This window comes from Ascidiella aspersa, chromosome 1 (assembly GCF_963924565.1).
Source record: "Ascidiella aspersa chromosome 1, kaAscAspe10.2, whole genome shotgun sequence".
Lineage (NCBI taxonomy): Eukaryota > Metazoa > Chordata > Ascidiacea > Phlebobranchia > Ascidiidae > Ascidiella > Ascidiella aspersa.
In genome coordinates this window covers 1,059,766-1,078,896 of record NC_139447.1, presented here as the reverse complement: position 1 = coordinate 1,078,896, position 19,131 = coordinate 1,059,766, and the positions used below count along the sequence as shown (strand labels likewise).

At 33.8% G+C, this 19,131-nt stretch overlaps 1 protein-coding gene across 1 annotated transcript; it reads left to right on the top strand.

The window, feature by feature from the left end:
- Nucleotides 1-890: 890 nt before the first annotated feature.
- On the top strand, nucleotides 891-17,565 carry LOC146166439 (uncharacterized). The gene is made up of 20 exons (XM_083386285.1): nucleotides 891-1,151; nucleotides 1,514-1,647; nucleotides 2,058-2,146; nucleotides 2,462-2,661; nucleotides 3,742-3,897; nucleotides 6,444-6,597; nucleotides 7,167-7,243; nucleotides 7,638-7,758; nucleotides 8,858-9,222; nucleotides 9,562-9,765; nucleotides 10,286-10,394; nucleotides 10,477-10,529; nucleotides 10,726-10,797; nucleotides 13,341-13,466; nucleotides 13,777-13,901; nucleotides 14,387-14,558; nucleotides 15,084-15,254; nucleotides 15,945-16,085; nucleotides 16,780-16,845; nucleotides 17,240-17,565. Exons 1-20 carry the CDS (start codon nucleotides 1,095-1,097, stop codon nucleotides 17,321-17,323), a joined length of 2,676 nt encoding a protein of 891 aa, XP_083242411.1. The 5' UTR covers nucleotides 891-1,094; the 3' UTR covers nucleotides 17,324-17,565.
- Nucleotides 17,566-19,131: the final 1,566 nt, after the last annotated feature.

The following is a 19,131-nucleotide window of genomic DNA, read 5'->3' as shown; positions in this document are numbered from 1 at the left end:
CTGCAATTTTACATTAAGGCAATTTAACTATAAGTTGTCTTTGTTTAACATATTCTTTAAATTTATAAGGCAAACTATAACAAAAAAATTCTGACGACGTATCATAAAGGCCAAATTAGAAACAACAAACTTGGCTCTTAGCAAAAATAAATATTGTCGGCAGTGCTTTTCCCAGAAACTTCTTAATTTTCTGTAGAGATTGTTTTTCTAATAACAAGCCGTAGCCTATCATAGGCATGTCTTATACTTGACATTATATTCCAATACCGAAACCTGATATTTTGAATAGTAAGTATCGCAATCCACTGCCCAAACGACGTCATTACTATATCCCTATAAAGATGAAAAACATTAGAAATATGTGCGATGCAAGTATAATTTACTTTAGCTAATAATCTTAACCACAAATCGCAGGCAGCCACCTTTCCAAAGACGATAATAGCAGGACGCCTACCTTGCCAGCCTCAAAAAAACTATTGGTAAAGAAGTCGGTGTGGTACATGATAAAAAACATATTCCTGTTAATTTTACACAGAATTTAAAAAGTTCAAATATGTATCACTAGTTTTTGTTGGTATAGTTATTGTGTTATTTTTTGTTTTACAATAAGTTACTGTACTTGCAAATAAATAAAAAATAACCATTTTGTAATAAAACTAGAGCCGATAAAATCAATCACTTAATATCCGCGCTGTAAAAATACATCCTCAAAAAAGTTTTGCTATAATAAAACGCAATGGCACTAATATAACCAAAACGAAACAACTTTATCCAAACATCCCAACGATGCCATCTCGAATACGAAAGTTTACCGGGTAGTAAAGCGGTCACGTGACCCAATCAAAACACGGCGAGATTTTTTTGACGAGCTCTTCAATTCTTCGAAACGTTTTGCGCTAAGCCGGGTCCACCTCGATTGCGACATTTAAATTAGCGCCGGCAAAGAGATACATTGCTCGTCTAAGTGGACTCAAGTGCTTTTGGGGCCGAATTTTGAGGGCTTGTCATATTGCCGTGTCGCATATTGATTTGAAGTTCACGACCGTTTCTATAGGAAGCTTTGAATTTGGAAATTTATTTCGCCAAAGTTTAAAATGAGGAGTATTAAAGCAAAACTCAAGAAACCTGCCAATGTCGTCTCCGCAAACAAAGTGAGCTGTTTACTATATTAATTACGCTGCAGAGATTTATTTTTACCTTATGTGGAACTTAATTAGTTTTTGTAACGTGTTCTAAAAGTGCAATTTTAAAATCCTAGATAATATTTTTTGTTAAAATACTATAAAATACTCTTTTTAGTTACGTGTTTTTATATTATTGATTTTCTGTTCTTAGTTAGAACTACTTTTTTGCACTGTGATTTTTTGTTTTATTGCAATAATAAAATTCAACTTGGTACTCACTCCTATGCTAATGTACTGTACACTTAACCCAACAATTTGTTCGGGTTCAATGGTAATTCAAGAAGTTATTAAGTAGCTGCAACATATTACTGATTTTATGGTTTCCACAGGACGAATGGTCGAAATTCGATCAAAGAATCTGGCATTCAGTGGCTGTCAATCAACCGGTGAAACTTGCTGCCAAATTGGGAAAACATGACAACATTAATGTCAATAAACTATCACCCGATGTTGGATACTCGGTGTAAGTTACCTAAAGTAGCTCTTTTAATATAATTATAATTGCAATTATAAATTGGAACAGACGCAACATTTCCACACTGCACAATTTTTGTTTAGGATGACAGTGAATCACAGCCCTGACAATTGTTAGGCTTTTTGGGTCCCCCCAAAAAATATTTTTATTATGTATTGATTTAAATAAAGTTTGCATTAAAGTTTTCTGTAAATAATACATTTTGAAGTCCAAAGAGTGCTGTTTTTATGTAGAATTTTGTTAAACCTGTGCATTGTACGATACTTTTTTAGCTTAGTTTTATTCTTAATTTTTGTTTAGGCATTGTTTACATCTTAGATGGTTTGGTTCATTGTAATCAGCCATGTTATGTTTTATTGTAAGATTTTTTTTACTAATATATTTGTGTGATGTTTTAGTGTCCACTATGCAGCAGCAAAAGGATTAGACGACTGCTTAAATGTTCTTCTTGCACATAAAGCAAATGTTTCCACAAGAGACATTACAGGTCAGTTCCTACTTTCTGTTTCATCACATTGTAATGGTTGACTAAAAATTTATTGGTTTTAAAAGTCATTCATTAATAATAATGCTAAAAGCATTTTTTTATGAGCCAGCAAAATTTTATAAAATATGATATGGTATTTAAGATTTAATTAGTTTTAAATACCATTTGTAATGCTACATGAAGAAAAATTAGATTTTAAAAATACATTTATAATTAGAACCAAGATTCTCACACACATTGGTTGAAAATAGCTGTAATATCCACATTTTTATTTGTTAAACAGCTAGGATATTTTTTAATTATTTTTTTCTCCAGGTGCCACCCCACTCCACGCAAGCGCAAGGTACGGCCACAAAGGAACGACTTCCAAACTTTTGGCATCTCGTACAGTTGATGTTAACGCTCGTGACAACAATTGTTGCACTGCGTTGCATTTTGCTGCTTTCGAAGGCCACCTGGAATGCTTAAAACTTATAGCTGACGAAAAGGGTGCAGACATACATTGTGTAGACAAGGTAACTGCAAAACATCTAAGCTGTTTCTTTAATTTGTTCACTTGACAAATATTGCTACATTTTTAAACTTACTTCATACTCGTACAAAATGCTAAAATCTGTTTCAAATTATCTACTGAGAATCTGAGATCACATAAAAATAACACCAGAATCATAATAAATTGTTGTTTAAACTGCACTTTTATTTATAAATGAATTTATTAAGAAGAAGTTTGAGCTTATTATAACTTTAGAATTTAGTTAGCATTTCAATTCCGAATTATTAACAGTTTCAGTCTTCAAAGTGGTCAAGATATTGAGTCCATGTTAACAAACTACGCTTGTATCTTTGCATCCTCAAAGTTGCGTAACCTGATACTCTCCTTGCTGCATGCAGGAAGCAATATAGACTTATTTTTTGAAGTGCTTTAAAATTTTACAGTCTTTAAAGCAACCTACAAATATTAAAGTCAAGAAGTACAATATTCACAACCAATAATACTCTTAAAATGACAAGTAGTACATCATTACATTCGTTCGTAACTCAATTCTTTCAATTGCTCAATTCAGGAAGGAAGCAGTTGGGTATTTTAACAAGGTTTAAAATTTTACCGTCTTTAAAGCGATCAAAAGTTAGAACGTTCAAAAAATAAACAACGTATACATATACCATACATGTTCCCTTTAATCCCCAAAAGACTTTATTTTTTAATTGTGTTAACCAAAAAACTTATAAAATAGTTCTTCCAGCAAATATTTTTGTTTTTAAATGTACGAACATACCGAATGTACCGATTTCTAAAGCCTACCAGAGCTACTTTCATTATGAAACGTCCGTAACCCGATACTATCAATTGCTCGATTCAGGAAGTAAAGAAATTTTAACAAGTTAGAAAGTTGAAAAAGTACACTTTTTCTGCCACATAAATTGCATTTAATCCCTAAGTATTTAACTTTTATTTAATTGTGTTTTGTAAGATAGTTCTTCCGGCAAATAATTTTAATACCAAATGTACCGATTTCTTTAAAGTTAGCTAAAAACCTGGTTTGAAGCTCATTATAAAACTTTTGTAACCTAAAAATCTCAATCGGTCAATGTAGGAAGGACGGACTTCTCTGATGGTTGCCGCTGCTATGGGGCGCCTCCTAGTGTGCACGGAGTTGATCAAGAGAGGAGTTGACGTCGACCACAATGACTCCAGCGATCTTCAGCATACTGCGCTTACTCTCGCTGCGGAGGCTGGACATGCAGATGTTGTAAGTACTTTGTGTGTAGTCGGTTTACAAAAGCCATTTAATAACAGTATATGTAGAAGAATATCAAAGCCCAACAGAAGTATTTTTCATTGAAAATGAATGAAGAGTTATTCGAAACGTTCAAAATGCTTCCTACTTCTGTATGGGCTTTGATATTCTTATTAGGTCTTACTACAACCTCCAACCATTATGCTCTAACAGTATATATGCAAATATGTTTATCATGTTTATAGAGGCCCAAATATAAAATTGGGAAAAACTTCATTTGTAACAGTGGCCACCAAACTATGACCCAAGCTAGTTTTCTTTTGGCCATTACTTTTGCTGCGGAGGCTGGACATGCCAAATGTTTTAGTATTTGATGTCTATATATGATAGATTTGTGAAAATAAATGGGGTTGAGTAGTATTAACATGATCTTTTTTGAATTCTGCCTTTGTAAAGCTAGGTCCAAATAAATAAAAAAATATATCCTATTTTTTAAGGTTTTGTTTTTTTAGTTGCTTTTGCCATCTTCGATTCAGTAATTTAACCACAGATAAAACAACATATCACATTAAAATGCCTCCTTAAATGTCATTATTGGTATGTGTTACAATGTAGTTTTATTTTTAGTTGTGCAATAACAGATTTTACTCAACCATGCGATAAATACAGTTTTGTTTGCATGTAAAATTATACTGTGTATACCAGTCAATGATTTGATAATATTACTGATGATATTAACGTCAGCTTTATTCTTAACACTTGTTAAGAGGTTATTCTTGATTTCAAGGGTCACCATACTTTTTTTGGCACATTTAGGATTTTATTGCAAAACCTATATTTATTCAAAGTAGAAGCAAAAAGTAAAAAAAAAAAAACTAATTTTATTTAGAAAACAATCCAGTGAACTGCCAAAAATACGTACACAGTTATTTTTAATGGAATTTGGTTTGTACCTCTATAGTAGTTTCGGTTAAACTATTCATTTAATCTTTTGCCAACCGTTTTTAGTTGGGAACCGACTGTCTTGGTTAAACCGGATTCAGTTATAAAGGAAGCAATTTGTTTTGACCAGCCAATTGTAAACATTTATTTTATTGCTTCTTATTGCCCAAGGCAAGCCACTCAACACTGAAGGTAATTGGTTTCATTACCCAGAGTTGTTTACATAACACACTCTTGCCCAGTGATTCAAATAATATAGAGCTGTGGGTGTACAATTACTTTTTAAAACCAAAAGAAAAGTTTTTTTTTTTTAAATCTTACGAATCTTGTATAAATGGGCAAAAAAATGGTTTGGTGGTTAATTAGGAATATAGATGCTACTTTTAATCTTATTTTTTGGTCAGCTGGTATATGTTGAATTTTTATGTGATAAATTCCTAAACGTGTTGTGTCTCTGTTGAAGCCTCTCTTCAATGAAGCATTTGTTGTTGTAAGTTACTGATTGACCCTATGTCGACACGAGTGTTTGCACAAGATGCCCGGTCCGTGTTTGAATTGACTCACAAGAGTCCTTGTATCTTATGTATCTTTCAAACATCTTGTCTCATCGTACAACTGTTTAGTTGGATACAATTCCATACTGAATATCACTGCTGTTATAGTCACCAACATACAATGATCATAAATTACCTAAAAAAATGTATTTACTTAATATATATATAGATATAGATAAAGTGATTTTTGCGATCTAAAATTGCTTGAAATTGAATATCCCATTTACAAGTAAGTGTTAATTTTTTACATGAGATAAATTTCTTGTAAGTAAATATCCCATCTTCAAGTTAATGTTTTTTGTAACATGTGATAAGTTGCTGTCCATTAATACTTGTCTTCCTAATGTTATGAACAGAAACATAGATACATCTTAATAGTGTGGATTTGTAATTATGTACAATTTGTTGTGCACCCAAGCATAGCCAATGTGGCTTCAGTGATTTCCCAGACACTATTTCCTCCCCTTTGCAAACTACTGGAAGCATAAATCAACAAGTCGGCCATTATTTCAACAAACCCCAGACAAGGATAGATGTTTAGGCCACACATCAATGCTTTTTGCTTATTCACAGCCCTACTGTAAAAACACGATCGTTATGCTTGAGCCCAGCTTCATTACTTCATGTTCTTAATGTGTTCAGTGGTTGTATTAAGTTTTCAACCAAAACTGATCTTTAAATAGTTTACTGCTGACAATTTAACCTGTAAGTGTAAAAACTGCATTTTGATTTTACTTATTTAAAAAAGAGATAAGGAAAATATTTGCATTTAAATAATTCCCTAAATCATTCAAGATATCAGCTAAGTGCTTAAGATTTCTAGCTAACTATTGATACCTGTCATACAAAGTTATGCAATTAGATGTTACAGCTTTTGCTACAACAACAAGTCCTTTATATGCCAACAAAAACATCTGAATTTGCCAAGCTTATTTTTAACATAACTCAGAGAAAGATATCTGCTTAGTGCCTTTTAAAGCTTCTTTTATTTACTGAACAATGTAAATTGCATGACTTTTTCTTTGTCGCAATTTAGTATGTTTCCATGTGGTTTTATTCCAGGTTCGGCTTTTATGTGAGAACAACGCAAACTACTCGTCGAAACTATCGGACGGTCGTAATGCCCTTGATGTCGCGCGTGGCCGATCACGTAAAAGTGTGATTGACGCCCTGCATATTATGCAGCTCACTGAAGCTGCAAAGAAAACAGACAGAAGTGGGTTTATTGCATAACTGACAGATGTTTTGTGTATATTAGCAAAACTTTTCAGTTAAACACAATGGACATTGGGCACATAAAAACAATCGCATTTTGTTTAAAATAACAGCATTTATATTCTAATTTAACAGAATCTGTACTCTATAGTTTAATTATCATGGTGTGCAACATGCTATGTGAGAAACAACTTTGGTATTAACAGATTTAAAAAAATTTGCAAGAAGCGAACTTTTTACAATTACATGTTACAAGTTACAAGTTTGATTTGAATAAAACTTTGAGGTTGAGCATGCTTACACTGCTTTGCTTATAACTTACACTGCTCTTAGGTTGCAGTGCTCTTAGGTAATCCAGTTGATGTCTATCTGGCCTATAACATAAAAACCCCGCCTACTTTTATACCATCAAACTTTTTATCAACGAACGGCCACCAACACTTTTTTCCTGAACCTTAAGATTTATGATCATCGGCCACAGTTTACCGCTGTCCCAAGCTCACAGTTCGGCTTGGTAAATTTATTTGCTAAAAAATTTAAAAGCCATTTAGAATTTTTTTTTTCTTCCAGATTCCCGCTTGAGTGTCAGCAGTATTCTGGAAGAAAAACCTGAAAAGAAAGTCACAAAATCACGTCCAAGCCAAGATGTAAGTATGGTTGTTGCTGGAGATAAAATATCGCTTGTTCTCTACTTAATCCAATGTAAGACATGTGTTAAAATTTTTTTAAGGAATATAAATGCCTTATAATAGGCTTAGATGCAGAAATATTTGCTAATTTTCCCGTTTTAATTTTATCGTAGATTGGTATCAATATTATTCTATGAATGAAATCCATTAATGCCTAGATTAAATCGTATTTTAATTACCCTATGTTAATATTTGGCTTGAACCTACTTTTACTTTAACTTATCCAAATAGCTTATCTCTAGGTAGATGTTCATGTTGTGAAATCACAGCCTATTTACCAGTAACCAGGGTTCTTGTTAGTTAATTCCCTCATGTAGTGTTCATTGTGTGCTGAGCCATGTTTTGTCTACAGTCTATTGTCCCATTCACTGAGGATTCAACAGTTGGAGGTCCACCAAGCAATACAGCCACTACTACCAACCAATCTGCCCATACAACTAAACAACATGAACCACATAAAGCACCTAATACAAGTAAGTTAAAGAAATGCACATAAAAATAGTTAACTGATGTGGTCATGATTATTTCCCTCTTTAGATGTTAAACGAAAATTTGTTAATTTTCACTTACAACAAATGTATACCTTAAAAAACATTTTTCACATATTGAGAAAATAAATTTCATATACACCTATTCTTTGCCTTAGGCATATTTTCTTACCAAGTTAACTTTACAAAATCTTTTTATAAATTAATTGACCTCCTATTTTTTGGTTTCTTTACTAAACTAAAGAATAAACTATCGTTTAAGTTCACCCCTTAATGAGTTTTACTTGAAGCATGAAAATGCGTTAAACTGTAATTCTACTAAAGTGCAAATTTTGGTAAACACCCTAAACCTAAAATATAGTTGACGTTCTTACCAAGCTATCTGGCAAATCATAATTTGCATATGATTTTGCAACTAGGACAAACAATTTGTTAAATGTGTTTAATTTCATGCAAATGTAAAGTAACGTTATTTATTTGTACAGGGGTTTACATTATGCACTATATGAAATACTACAAAATGTGAAATTCATGTGATCTTGTCTTATGTACAATGAAAATATTTTTTAAATGATTTTTAAAATGCAATTTTTCCTTACTTTTTTTTGACTTTTTTTTTTTTAATTTTTCCATTACGTAAAAGAATTCCTCCATGTAATACAAGTTTGGACTTGTTCATAACTCAGCTCATATTCTACCATTCCCAAGCCTCTTCAACCTAATATTATCGATTGTTAATCTCTGTGAAGTGGCTTTAAGGGTTTTTAAAGTGTTGCAAAATGAATTAATATCTATGCTGAAGAACCATTAAGCAGCTTGCCATCTGAACATATTGACAATTCACATGGGAAGGTTTTAAGCCGCGTCATGGAATAACCTGTTTGTTTTTTAACCAATTAGTCACAAGCATAACTGTAATATTTTCTCCAAGAAGTTAATCCCGATATGAAACACATTAATAGAGTGTAAAGAGCTCTTGAAATATCCGTCAAATGGCTTTTTCACATTTATATTGACACGTAATAATCCCTTAGAGTGCACACTTAGCATTGATTTTATCACCTTTTTCACTGATTCTTTATAGAGGTTGAGCCCCAGCATAACAACAGCAACGTGCTTTCCATCTACAACGATTCGAAGAACTTCAGCGCGTTGTACGATCAAGACGTGAACATGTACGACAGCAAAAGCACCTTGGCATCATTCTCATCTGTAGATGTCACCAACGAATCTGTCCGAAGTTACCCCGGTGAATCAACAGTTTCACCCCCTCAACAAACCCTGGCTGATATGCATGCCAAGCGACGAATATCGAAGCTAATGGACGATTTGACGCAGAAGGACGCCCTGCTGGTTTCACTGCAGAATGAAGTTCGTAACTTACGTGTTGTATCTGCGGAAAACGAAAGTTTGAGGGCCGCTAACAAAAAAGCTGAAGTTTCAGTAAAGGTAAGTAAGTCCTTGCTTGTTTTTGATGAGTTTAGTTAGTTTTTCAGCAATTTAAAATCTTGTTTAAGTAGTGATTGTATCGTGATTTTGTATCTTTGAAAGAACTGACTATTTACCCATTTTCTAATTTTTTTTAAATTTGACGTTATAAGTCGGACTTAATTATAAGTTTTTTGTATGATTTGCTGTATTTCAATTAAAAAGGTAAAAAAAATCATCCATGTGTTACTTAATGTAACTGTTACATTATTTCAAACATTTTCTTAGCTATTGTTTTCGTTCTTCTGCCATTACCGTAAAGAAAAGTGCAAATGTTTTCAGAATTATTGTTTTTTACAGGAACTAAAACACGACAACCACTCTTTGGCCACTAAGTGTCAGCAGAGTGTTGATGCTTATGATATTTTGACGTCACGAGTTCAAAAAATCGGCTTGGACTTGGACAAATCAAGCCAGGCTGAACAACACCTGAAAAAAGAATTGGAAAATAATGAGAAAAATTTACAAGAAATCTGTTCGCAGAATGCCCAACTTATTGAACAGGTTAAAAATATTGTGCTACTTTCATGATTTTATATATTTTTCAGTAAATAGTTTAATTGGTTTGGATTTAGGTTATACTAAAAATTATATGTACATAAAAAAATAACAGTATAAATACTTTCTGTTGTATAATAATAAAAAGCTATTTCAACGTCTTAATAACTTTTCTTGCGCCAAATTGTTGAAAGATAACTTTAGATTACCTTTGTTTAAAAACCTTCTGTTTTTATAAAAATTAAATATTTGTTTCATATAAACGAAATGGACGTTTGAAATAGATTAGAAAACAGTAATATCTAAAAACATGGTTTTAAAAAATCGTTGTGTAACAAATTATGTTTTAATTTTTGTAAAATACATGTTTATCAACAGTTACTTGTTAACCAAAACATTGATTAGTCACCGCAATTGTATGCAGTTAATTACTCATAAGAACACGTAAACAAAGCAACTATGAGCTTAGCGCTCATTTTTCTACACAAATCCGCAAAACTCGCCAAATTAAGTCAAACTTTCGCAGATTGAAGAAAACCAGCTGAAAAACGACAGCAGACAAGAAAAAGTCTCCGAACTAAACCAGTCGATAAAACAGGCCTTATTAGAAGTTGAAGCCCCTTCAGAGAGCCAAGGTACTAGTGATTTGCCTACTGAGAAAAACCAGCGCTTTGCCCAAGGCATATAACATCGCTATTTGTGCGTTTCTTTTTTCAGATTTAGAGGCGAATATCAAACTGCTGACAAGTCTACTACTTGATGCCTTCAAGGTGTGTGACGCAATAACAATTATCGTATTAAGTCACAGTGGGCTTTGTGCCGATCGCTTGTGACATCACACTGCCAGTTGAAGTTAGTTGGCAACGGCAGGAGTTTGAAGTTTGTTGTCTTGTTATTTTCTGTTGTTTTGTCGTGTTAAGAAGAATGCCATTTGGTTTGTTTAAAAAGTCATCTTCTGCTACTCAGGAAAAACAAATTAAAGCACAAAAGTCGAGCGCAGATCAAGAAAGACACAAATCCCAGCTAGATGTCTTGCAAGTAAGTATTAAGTTACAGTTTTCTTATTTTTACCTTTTGTTTTTGGATAGTTACAAAGTATGTCTTAAAACTATGAACTTATAACTTTTTTTTCTTGTGAAAATTGCTACAACGCTTCGATAAAACAAGCACCATAGCACTATAAGCCAGTTTTGCCAAAGAACCGATAAGATTGATGAGATTAAATAACTCACGATGCTATTCCAGATAAAATGCCTGGGTAGGAAAAAGCTTATCCCATTATAAACGTATTAGTCTACTATTCTAGATTTTTGTTGTTTACACAATAAATACTGCTGTTTATCTTCACCAATCTGCAGTGAATAATGTTACATTTAAAACACTATCGTAAATAATTTTTGATTGTCACTTTTATAATGTTAATGAAAGTATTTTTACAATAAATAAATGAATATTTCATTTGGTAAGGCACTCTTTTTTATATATTTTATTTTATAAGGGTCATGTAAGCTTTTTAAACTTTTCCACTTGTAATATAAAGTTTGGTTAACTAGCCACGGCCACAATTGATTGGTTATTACCTTTAGTGATGTTATTATCCTAAATGTAACTGAACACCAGTCAATAATTAGCTTCTCAAAACGACAAAGACCGGGTTGATTAGCACTTACAAACGACAATTAACAACGTGGTGGTTCTTCTAGTTTGATAGCAACTATAGCAAGTGTATTTTGGAACAACCCAATGGCTTACTGTTCCTGTCCTATTGCCTATATTGATATATTTAGAAATATGCCTGTAAAACCCGAATTCTAAAAATATTTAAATGTTGATGGCTTTCTTAAAGAAATAAAACTGATTAAATCTTTGTTGGTGTTTCATTTACAAATCTTGATTAAAACTACTATTTTGTGCAGAAGGGCCAAAATTGTTATGTATAGCTCGTTTTAGGGGCTAGACCGTTCGTTTACTTGTTTATCAATTTAAAAAAGCAAAAGTGTGTTTCTGAAACCTTAAGTTGTATCTATTTAATTTCTCTCCTCTGTAGTTTGTGACGTAGGAAATATTCGAACGTAATAATACACCCATTGAATGGTAACACAACGTACAACTTACATTTCAAGTTCGAATCCAGCCACGATTTCTTGTTAATCGCAGCGCGTTTCTTCATATAAGGAAGTGCTTTGCGACCACCAACTGCTGTGCTAAGCTCTGTGTGAGTCCGCATCAATATAAGGACTGACTGGCAGTGTTCTAGCTTCACGCTGAGCGCCTTTATTAAGTCCTTAAACCAGAGCTTTATAACGTGAACCGTCTGCCCTAAAATTCCAGGGATTTCCATTGAAACATCAGTTTTAAAGTATCAACATTTGCAGTAGCGCTGTGGATCATTTTGTTAAACCTAGGGAAATATATTTAACTCCAACATGTTGTTACCTTAACCTCATTTACCAAAACAAATTGTTCACATACTTGACTGCTTTTACAAACACAACCGCTCTAACTCCCGAAAACCATTAAAATCTATAAATTTGACAAACTATTTAGTATATAATTATATCACTAGTATATAATAAAGTATCAACTTGGAGGGGTTCACGAAACAAAAAGGCTGAAAATGAATAAAGATTTATTTAAAACGTTCAAAATGATACCTACTTCTGTATGGGCTTTGATATTATTTCTACTTCTAACTACAACCTCCAGCCATTATGCTCCAAAGTCGCTCTGTATTGTGCGTAGGTTTAAAAATTATTAAAAAAGATCAGTAAAAATTATAACAACAGAATTAGTCCAGTGCTAGTGTAACTTGTATAGGACTCACCACTTTATCAATTTGGTTATGCAGCATTGGGATGTGTCTAATATATAAAAATGCACTTCTGTTGGAAACCACTTGACTAATATATTCTTTTTTATTTTTTTTTAAATTGACCTCCGCAATGTCTCTGTTTTTGGAATAAAATAAAGTCTCATAACCATTTTTGCTGTACATAATGTCCACTTAACTGCTACGCGCCATTAAAAATGCAGTTTTTGTTGAGATTTACCGATACCACCTATACGTACTGATAGCAACGACCGATTTTTACGTCTTTGCCAACTGATTCTTGAACCCGATTTTTTTTGGTTTTACTGAAATACGCTCAAAATTTAAATTAACTAAAAAAAATCGAAATAACATTTCAGTTTATCTATCTAAGTTTATTAAGCTCTTAGTTTACAGGTTAACTTGGCATAATGCTAAAAAATTAACTAATATAAAATTGAAATTTATTTGTTTTTCAGGAAAAATTATTTTTATCATATTTTCTTAATTAAACATCATCCCAAATTTGCCGATGTCGATGTAGCGGTAGTAGCAAAATACCGGTCAATATTATCGGGACATAATTATATCGATCGATCTTTACTTTTTCATCCTTTAATTCCTTGTTTTTCTTTAGGGCAAGCTATATCATATTTTCGTAGTAAAATATCAGGTAAAATGTACCTATATCCGTCCGTTATTAGCGGTACACCGATATATCCATCGACCCATATGTGTTTTTTTATCCTCCTAATTCCTCCTTCTTCTTCAGAGCAAGCTCCAAGAGCAAGAAGATGAGATCTCTCTCCTCCGGAGCAGAATCTCAACATCCGAGACCTCCTTGAGCAAAGCGCAAGAGGAGAACCAAAAACTCGTGGCAACGCTCACAAGTGAACACGTAAGTTAAGCAACGGTGAGCGCGGGCAGGGGCAAATTCCAAGGGTTAGTGGTTCAAGTACACAAACTCGGTTTGCTTAAAAAACATGGATTTAAACTCAATTTTGTCCCTAATGGGTATTTAACAAACTTATTGAAGGATATTCAACAGATTACATCAATTTGACTATTTTTAGCTCGAAAAGTTAACATTTGGTGGTAAAAAATAAATTATATAAAACAATTTATTAATATTCTGCCCATTGCGTTGCAACCTTTTTGGCGTTCTACTTAAACTTTTACGCTGACGTTTTATTTACGTTTTATTCCAGGAGCTTTTATCGAATTCTGAATCCTTGAATGAAGAGCGGCTTGCCACGATCAACCAACTTAATCAAGATGTGAAAAATCTAACGATGAAGCTATCTGGGAATGTGGAGAGTTCAGCCATTATAACGTAAGTTGATTAAACTGGTGTTAAAATAAGTTAATTGTGAAGGAAATAAAAATAACTAACTAAGTAAGTAATAAGAAAACTAAATGTTAAAACCACTGCTAGGCTTATTAAATTGTTGCTAAAAATGCACAGAATCGCAGAATACAGCAGCGCGATTTATTCTATTATAAAAATTATTATATATCCTCAAAAATTGCATGGGCGCATTGTAATACAACACTTACCGCTATAACCGCTGGTATACAGCAATGCTTTATTATAAGGTACAACAACAAAACTCAAAGTTTAAAAATCCGAGTAAAACCAGGATGAGATATTTTTTAAAGGAATATTTATTCTTCCTATACTTGCATCGTCAGTTCCTATTTAAGTAAAATACTTAGCTAAGTAATATTAAAATTAACTAAAAATGGAAAAAAAGTATAAGGTATTTATTTGATAAATGTAAGGCCACGTGCTAGCATTGACCTTGACTTGACCTTCAGAGAGCTGGAGGGCAAGGTCACGAAGTTGAGTGAAGGTTGTTCGAGGTGGGAGGCGAAGTACAAGGAGCAGGTGGCCGACTCCACCCACAAGGAAGCAACCATGCGTGACCGGTTGAATGACGTCACGAGCAAGTGCGACACCTGCCGGAAGGATAACGCCGAGCTGGAAAAGGTGGGAAATCCCCGTGTTACCATCGTGCTGAAAAACTATTTATAATCTTTTTACACTTTCAGTCCTCGAACAAAAACGTGACCTTATTAACCAATTTACATCTGCTGTATTATGTTTTAGTTTTTTTGTTCTTAATTAGAAGATATCACAATTAAACACAGAAAAATTAAAATATGGATTTGACATCAGAGTTTTTTGAGAATAATTACACATCAAGTAATCAATAATAAAACAAAACTAAATATACATGTAAAAGATAGATCTAAGTAAGGCTGAATTTTGTCAAATAATTTAAATATCCATATATCCAACTATGGTCATTTCACGACTAATTTTATTTGGTGAAAATTTGTACGAACCTAAACTTTATTTATTTAACTTGTCATCGATACTGCAAATCTATATCGGACGAAAACCGATATTTATCGGACAAAAGTCAATCATGTCGCCAACTAAAAACATCCAAGTATAATCTATAAAGCCACACCCCCTATATTTCCTTACCACGCCCCTGTCACACCCCAGGCGCTGCTCGAGCTTCGATCTGAGCGTAACCAGCGAGAAGCGAGAGTTTCTGAGCTGGAGAGGGAGGTTCGGAAGCGGGAAGAGCGCTGCAATGAAGGGAGGGTGGACGGGAACCGGGCACGGCAGCAGCTCACTGAAAGCAGAAGGGAATGCGCTGCTCTTAAGGAAGAAGTAAGGGAATAAGTGTAAAAAGATTGTTTTGACTCGTGTTTAGTCTTTTATGTCCCCTTTTTATTACTGCTAGAAGGGAGAGAGGTAAGGAAATAAGTTTGAAAAGTTTGGTTTATTTTTACAGGTATTTCTCAGACCCTTGACGTTTCTTGGTTTTTGTGCAATATTTAGTAAAGTTTGATTTCTTGTTTCCAGTTCGTTTCTGCTATATTTTAAACTCTATTTATGTTTAATGCCATAATATTTTTATTATTTTATGCGAATTTGTTTTGTTTTTACATTTCTTAGTATGTTCCTTGATGTTCTTGACAGAAGTAAAATTTAAGTTTGTTTTACAGTTTTAGGTGGTTTTGTGGCGATGGTAAATTACATTTGGTACACGTTTTAGGCATACTTTTGGCATGGTCATTGTTTTTTTTTATTTTCTTTTTTTACCCATTTTTCTATTTTAACATAATTGTTCGGTTCGGTTCTTAAGCCTATTTTTATCGAATAGAATTTATAAATTAGAGATTTGAATTTACCCTTTTTATGACTAGGAGCGTTTGATAATATTTTAATTATTATTTTGTTGTATGTAGCTCCGGAATAAAAATTATCCTTGGATGCGTTTGTAAAAAAATCAACTTTTGCATAATATTGAAACAACGCCACCTCGAGGATGTTATTACAATTATTTACCGCCACCAGGTGTCGTCGCTGCGCAAGTCTAACGTCGACCTCTCATCCAAACTAACCGCCTTCCTTAAATCGCATGAGAGCAACGAAGTTGGACGACGAAAGATTGATTCGGTGAGGAGACAAATCGATAAACTGTGCAACCATATCAAGGTGAGAAAACTGCAAAAATCTAACATCAAAGTGGGTTACATTGGCAACCTTTGCAATTAAACATGCCGAACAAGAAATTACTTTAAAAGCTCCGAACAGTTGGCGTAAAACGCTGTTTAGCTGATGTCAAGTTAATTTTTGTCGCACATGGCGAAAAAGTGAGTCAAATTTAATAATATTTTTGTTGGGTTAAAACTGCCTTTAAGAATTGACAGGCTAATTTCGCTTGTTTAACGTAAACCTTCCCATTAAACCCAAAATATATATTTGGCTTATAATTTGCAATAGAAGTGATACTCAACTATTTTTTTAACGCCGACCCCCTAAAATTTGTTTGGTTTACGTGGGTCGGAGTGAAATTTTTGTATATGACGTCATAAAACAATTAGACTTCACGATTTGTGATTCCCATTTGTGCGGCCCTTTAAAATATAACTCCCCTCTCACAGAGAAGCAATATTAAATTGTTTGATTAAAATTTTATTTTGTATAAGCACGATATACTTAAGCTGCACAATGTTATACCGTTTTTATGAGTCGTACACAGAACAAGGCTTCACAGTTATTTAATGCATTTTGTTAAAACTTTTGGCCTTGAATGCTAAAAAGTTTTTGTAGACAATCTCTGCGTTCGTTTTTGGTTAGTAGAGATGATAAACTGCTTTTAAACTACCTTGTTTTATCTATTTTCTAGGAATCTGAAGCAGAGTATAACCGCACACTTGCCATTTACAGAAGCCATTTGCTCAAAGCAGCCAAGGTATTAAGTTTGCCTGAATCTTGATAAAATAGAGGTGTCTTAGTTTTTCCACTCCTTGACACCGTAGATTGTACCTATAATCGAAGTTTTTTTTATAAAAACGATTAGTTCTTACGGACACTTAGCTTAACTCTTTTTTTACTTTTTATTTTTATTATCTACGCACAAAACCAATTTTAACAAATCTTACCTGGACCTACAAAAGCAACTTCGTTTTGTTTCAAATTTTTTGAACAGCTTAAATATTTGGAGTTAAACCCAGTTTAATTGTAACTACATGACTTTTGGAGACTAATCAAAAATAATTTCGTTTATCCACAATTTACCAACTTCTTTACAAGCAACTAATTTATCTTACTTGAAACATTTTCGACATGCCTGTATTTTCTCACAGGGGGAACTTAACCCTGAGGTTATGTCTGGTCTTCACGAAATTCTTAAATTAATGGAAGAACGACGCTCCTCCACCGCCGCATGATGGCGGTAAAGGGCCGATTTTATCTGAATTTTTATTCCCCCGTTTGAAATGCAATTTCTCGTGTTATTCTATTATTGTGCTGCTTTTCTATTGTCATTGTGACAAAGGCACCTTTGTGATGTCACGATTCCGCTGTCCAGCTGCGAAGCTTTTTTCTTCTTTTTATGTTTTATCGTTTATTCCATATGGTACAGTTTTTATATGCATAAAAATATTAATAAACTAAAGTGCTTTCGCGAAAATCTCACTATGAATTGCTTCTTTTTTTACTTTTGCTGACTGACATCTGAAAGTGTTCCAAGTGTGGTTTCTTTCAGTCTGTGTGGCTCAAACTTTTCAGCTGCTGGATACGCTGTTTATCCCTTTCAATTCAGGTTGTACGTGCGAACATGATGCAGCAGGGCGACGGTTCTGTGGAGGTTTCTCGACTTGCTCCCCTCTAAGCCCGTTTAGGTCATATGGTTGAAAAAATCTCACCTTAAATTGCTTCTTTTTGACTTTCTAATATGTGTAAGTGTTCCACGCGTGTGGGTTCTCGACTCCCTCCCCTTTCGGTAGAGCCACGGTTCTTTTATGACCGAGGTCGTCAGTTCGAACCCCACCATAGGTTAGTTTTACGAACAGGACGCAGCAGGCAACGGTGCTATGATTGTTTCTCGACTCGCTCCCCTCTGAGCCTTTGTAGCTCAGTTGTTAGAGCGACGGTCCTGGTATGACCGAGGCCCGAGGTGGTAAGTTTGAAAGTCACCTCAGGCTAGTTATTTGTCTAGATTTATATTCCTGAAGCCATCATGTGCAATGGTTGCAGGTGAAAGTGACCAGTCCAATTACAGAACCAATAGTTAGCTCAGTTGGTAGAGCGACAGTCGCGGTATGCTCGGAGGACGTGAGTTCGAACTTCACCGCAGGATAGTTGTTTTTTAGGCTTATATAGCCTCGCTTGTGCTACAAACCTGATTAAGCTGACTTATTTCGGTACAAGCCTATACAAAGGCATCTTGTGCAATGTGTGCTGTTACCGTTTTTCGTTACGACTCCAGAAGGGCATGGTCACAGAAAAAAGGATCTTGTTTTGCGGATGAATTAATGTTAAATTAAAATAGGATTTCATTTTTCGGGGATGTGTAACCTGGTTTAGCTGTTATAACTCAGTTGTTATAAACAGTAAGTTTTTTCTCTACTGGGATAAGAAACTAAATGTTTCTAAAAAAAAATTCTTGTTACCAAATTAACAAAAATTTTGAAAAAAGGCTACAGCTTGTCAGTTTATTCTAGGTTTTTGCTTCTATTGAACACAATGGTCTACATTTTTCGAGTTATTTTTATCTAAGGTTTTACGCCATTTTAAGGGAAAAAAAACATTTCTTTTCCTAAATGTCGTTTTGCTTCGAAATGCACTATATCGGACTAATTAGGTAAATGGTTCCAATTTTAGTCATAAGCAAAAAGTTCGTGCTATGTAACTATAGTAAATATGTCCCACAACTTTAATAAGTTCTATTCAAAGCCGGGTAAATAATTTAAGCTATTTTTATTATTTGGCTTTAAGCTATTTTATTATAAAACTACTAATACTTTTAATTTATTTGCCACAAGATAAAACTTTTGTGCTTCAAAATCATAATTATGTTTAAAAAAAGGACAGGTTTTTCAAAGTGATAACAACGCATAAACAAAGTATAGTTTTCATGATAATCCTGCAGGAAAATGTCACGTGCCTCCACTCAAGAACGTCACGACTGTCACCAATATGTCATTTGCACGACTTGAGTCGTCACTAATTCCACTTTAGAAGCAGGAAACAGCTT

Bases quoted from the DNA above. Each gene is read 5' to 3' on its own strand.
- LOC146166439 (XM_083386285.1), top strand. From the start codon at position 1,095: ATGAGGAGTATTAAAGCAAAACTCAAGAAACCTGCCAATGTCGTCTCC. The intron at 2,662-3,741 runs GTAACTGCAAAA...CGGTCAATGTAG, and splicing joins ACATACATTGTGTAGACAAG to GAAGGACGGACTTCTCTGAT. The intron at 7,244-7,637 runs GTAAGTATGGTT...TTTTGTCTACAG, and splicing joins AATCACGTCCAAGCCAAGAT to TCTATTGTCCCATTCACTGA.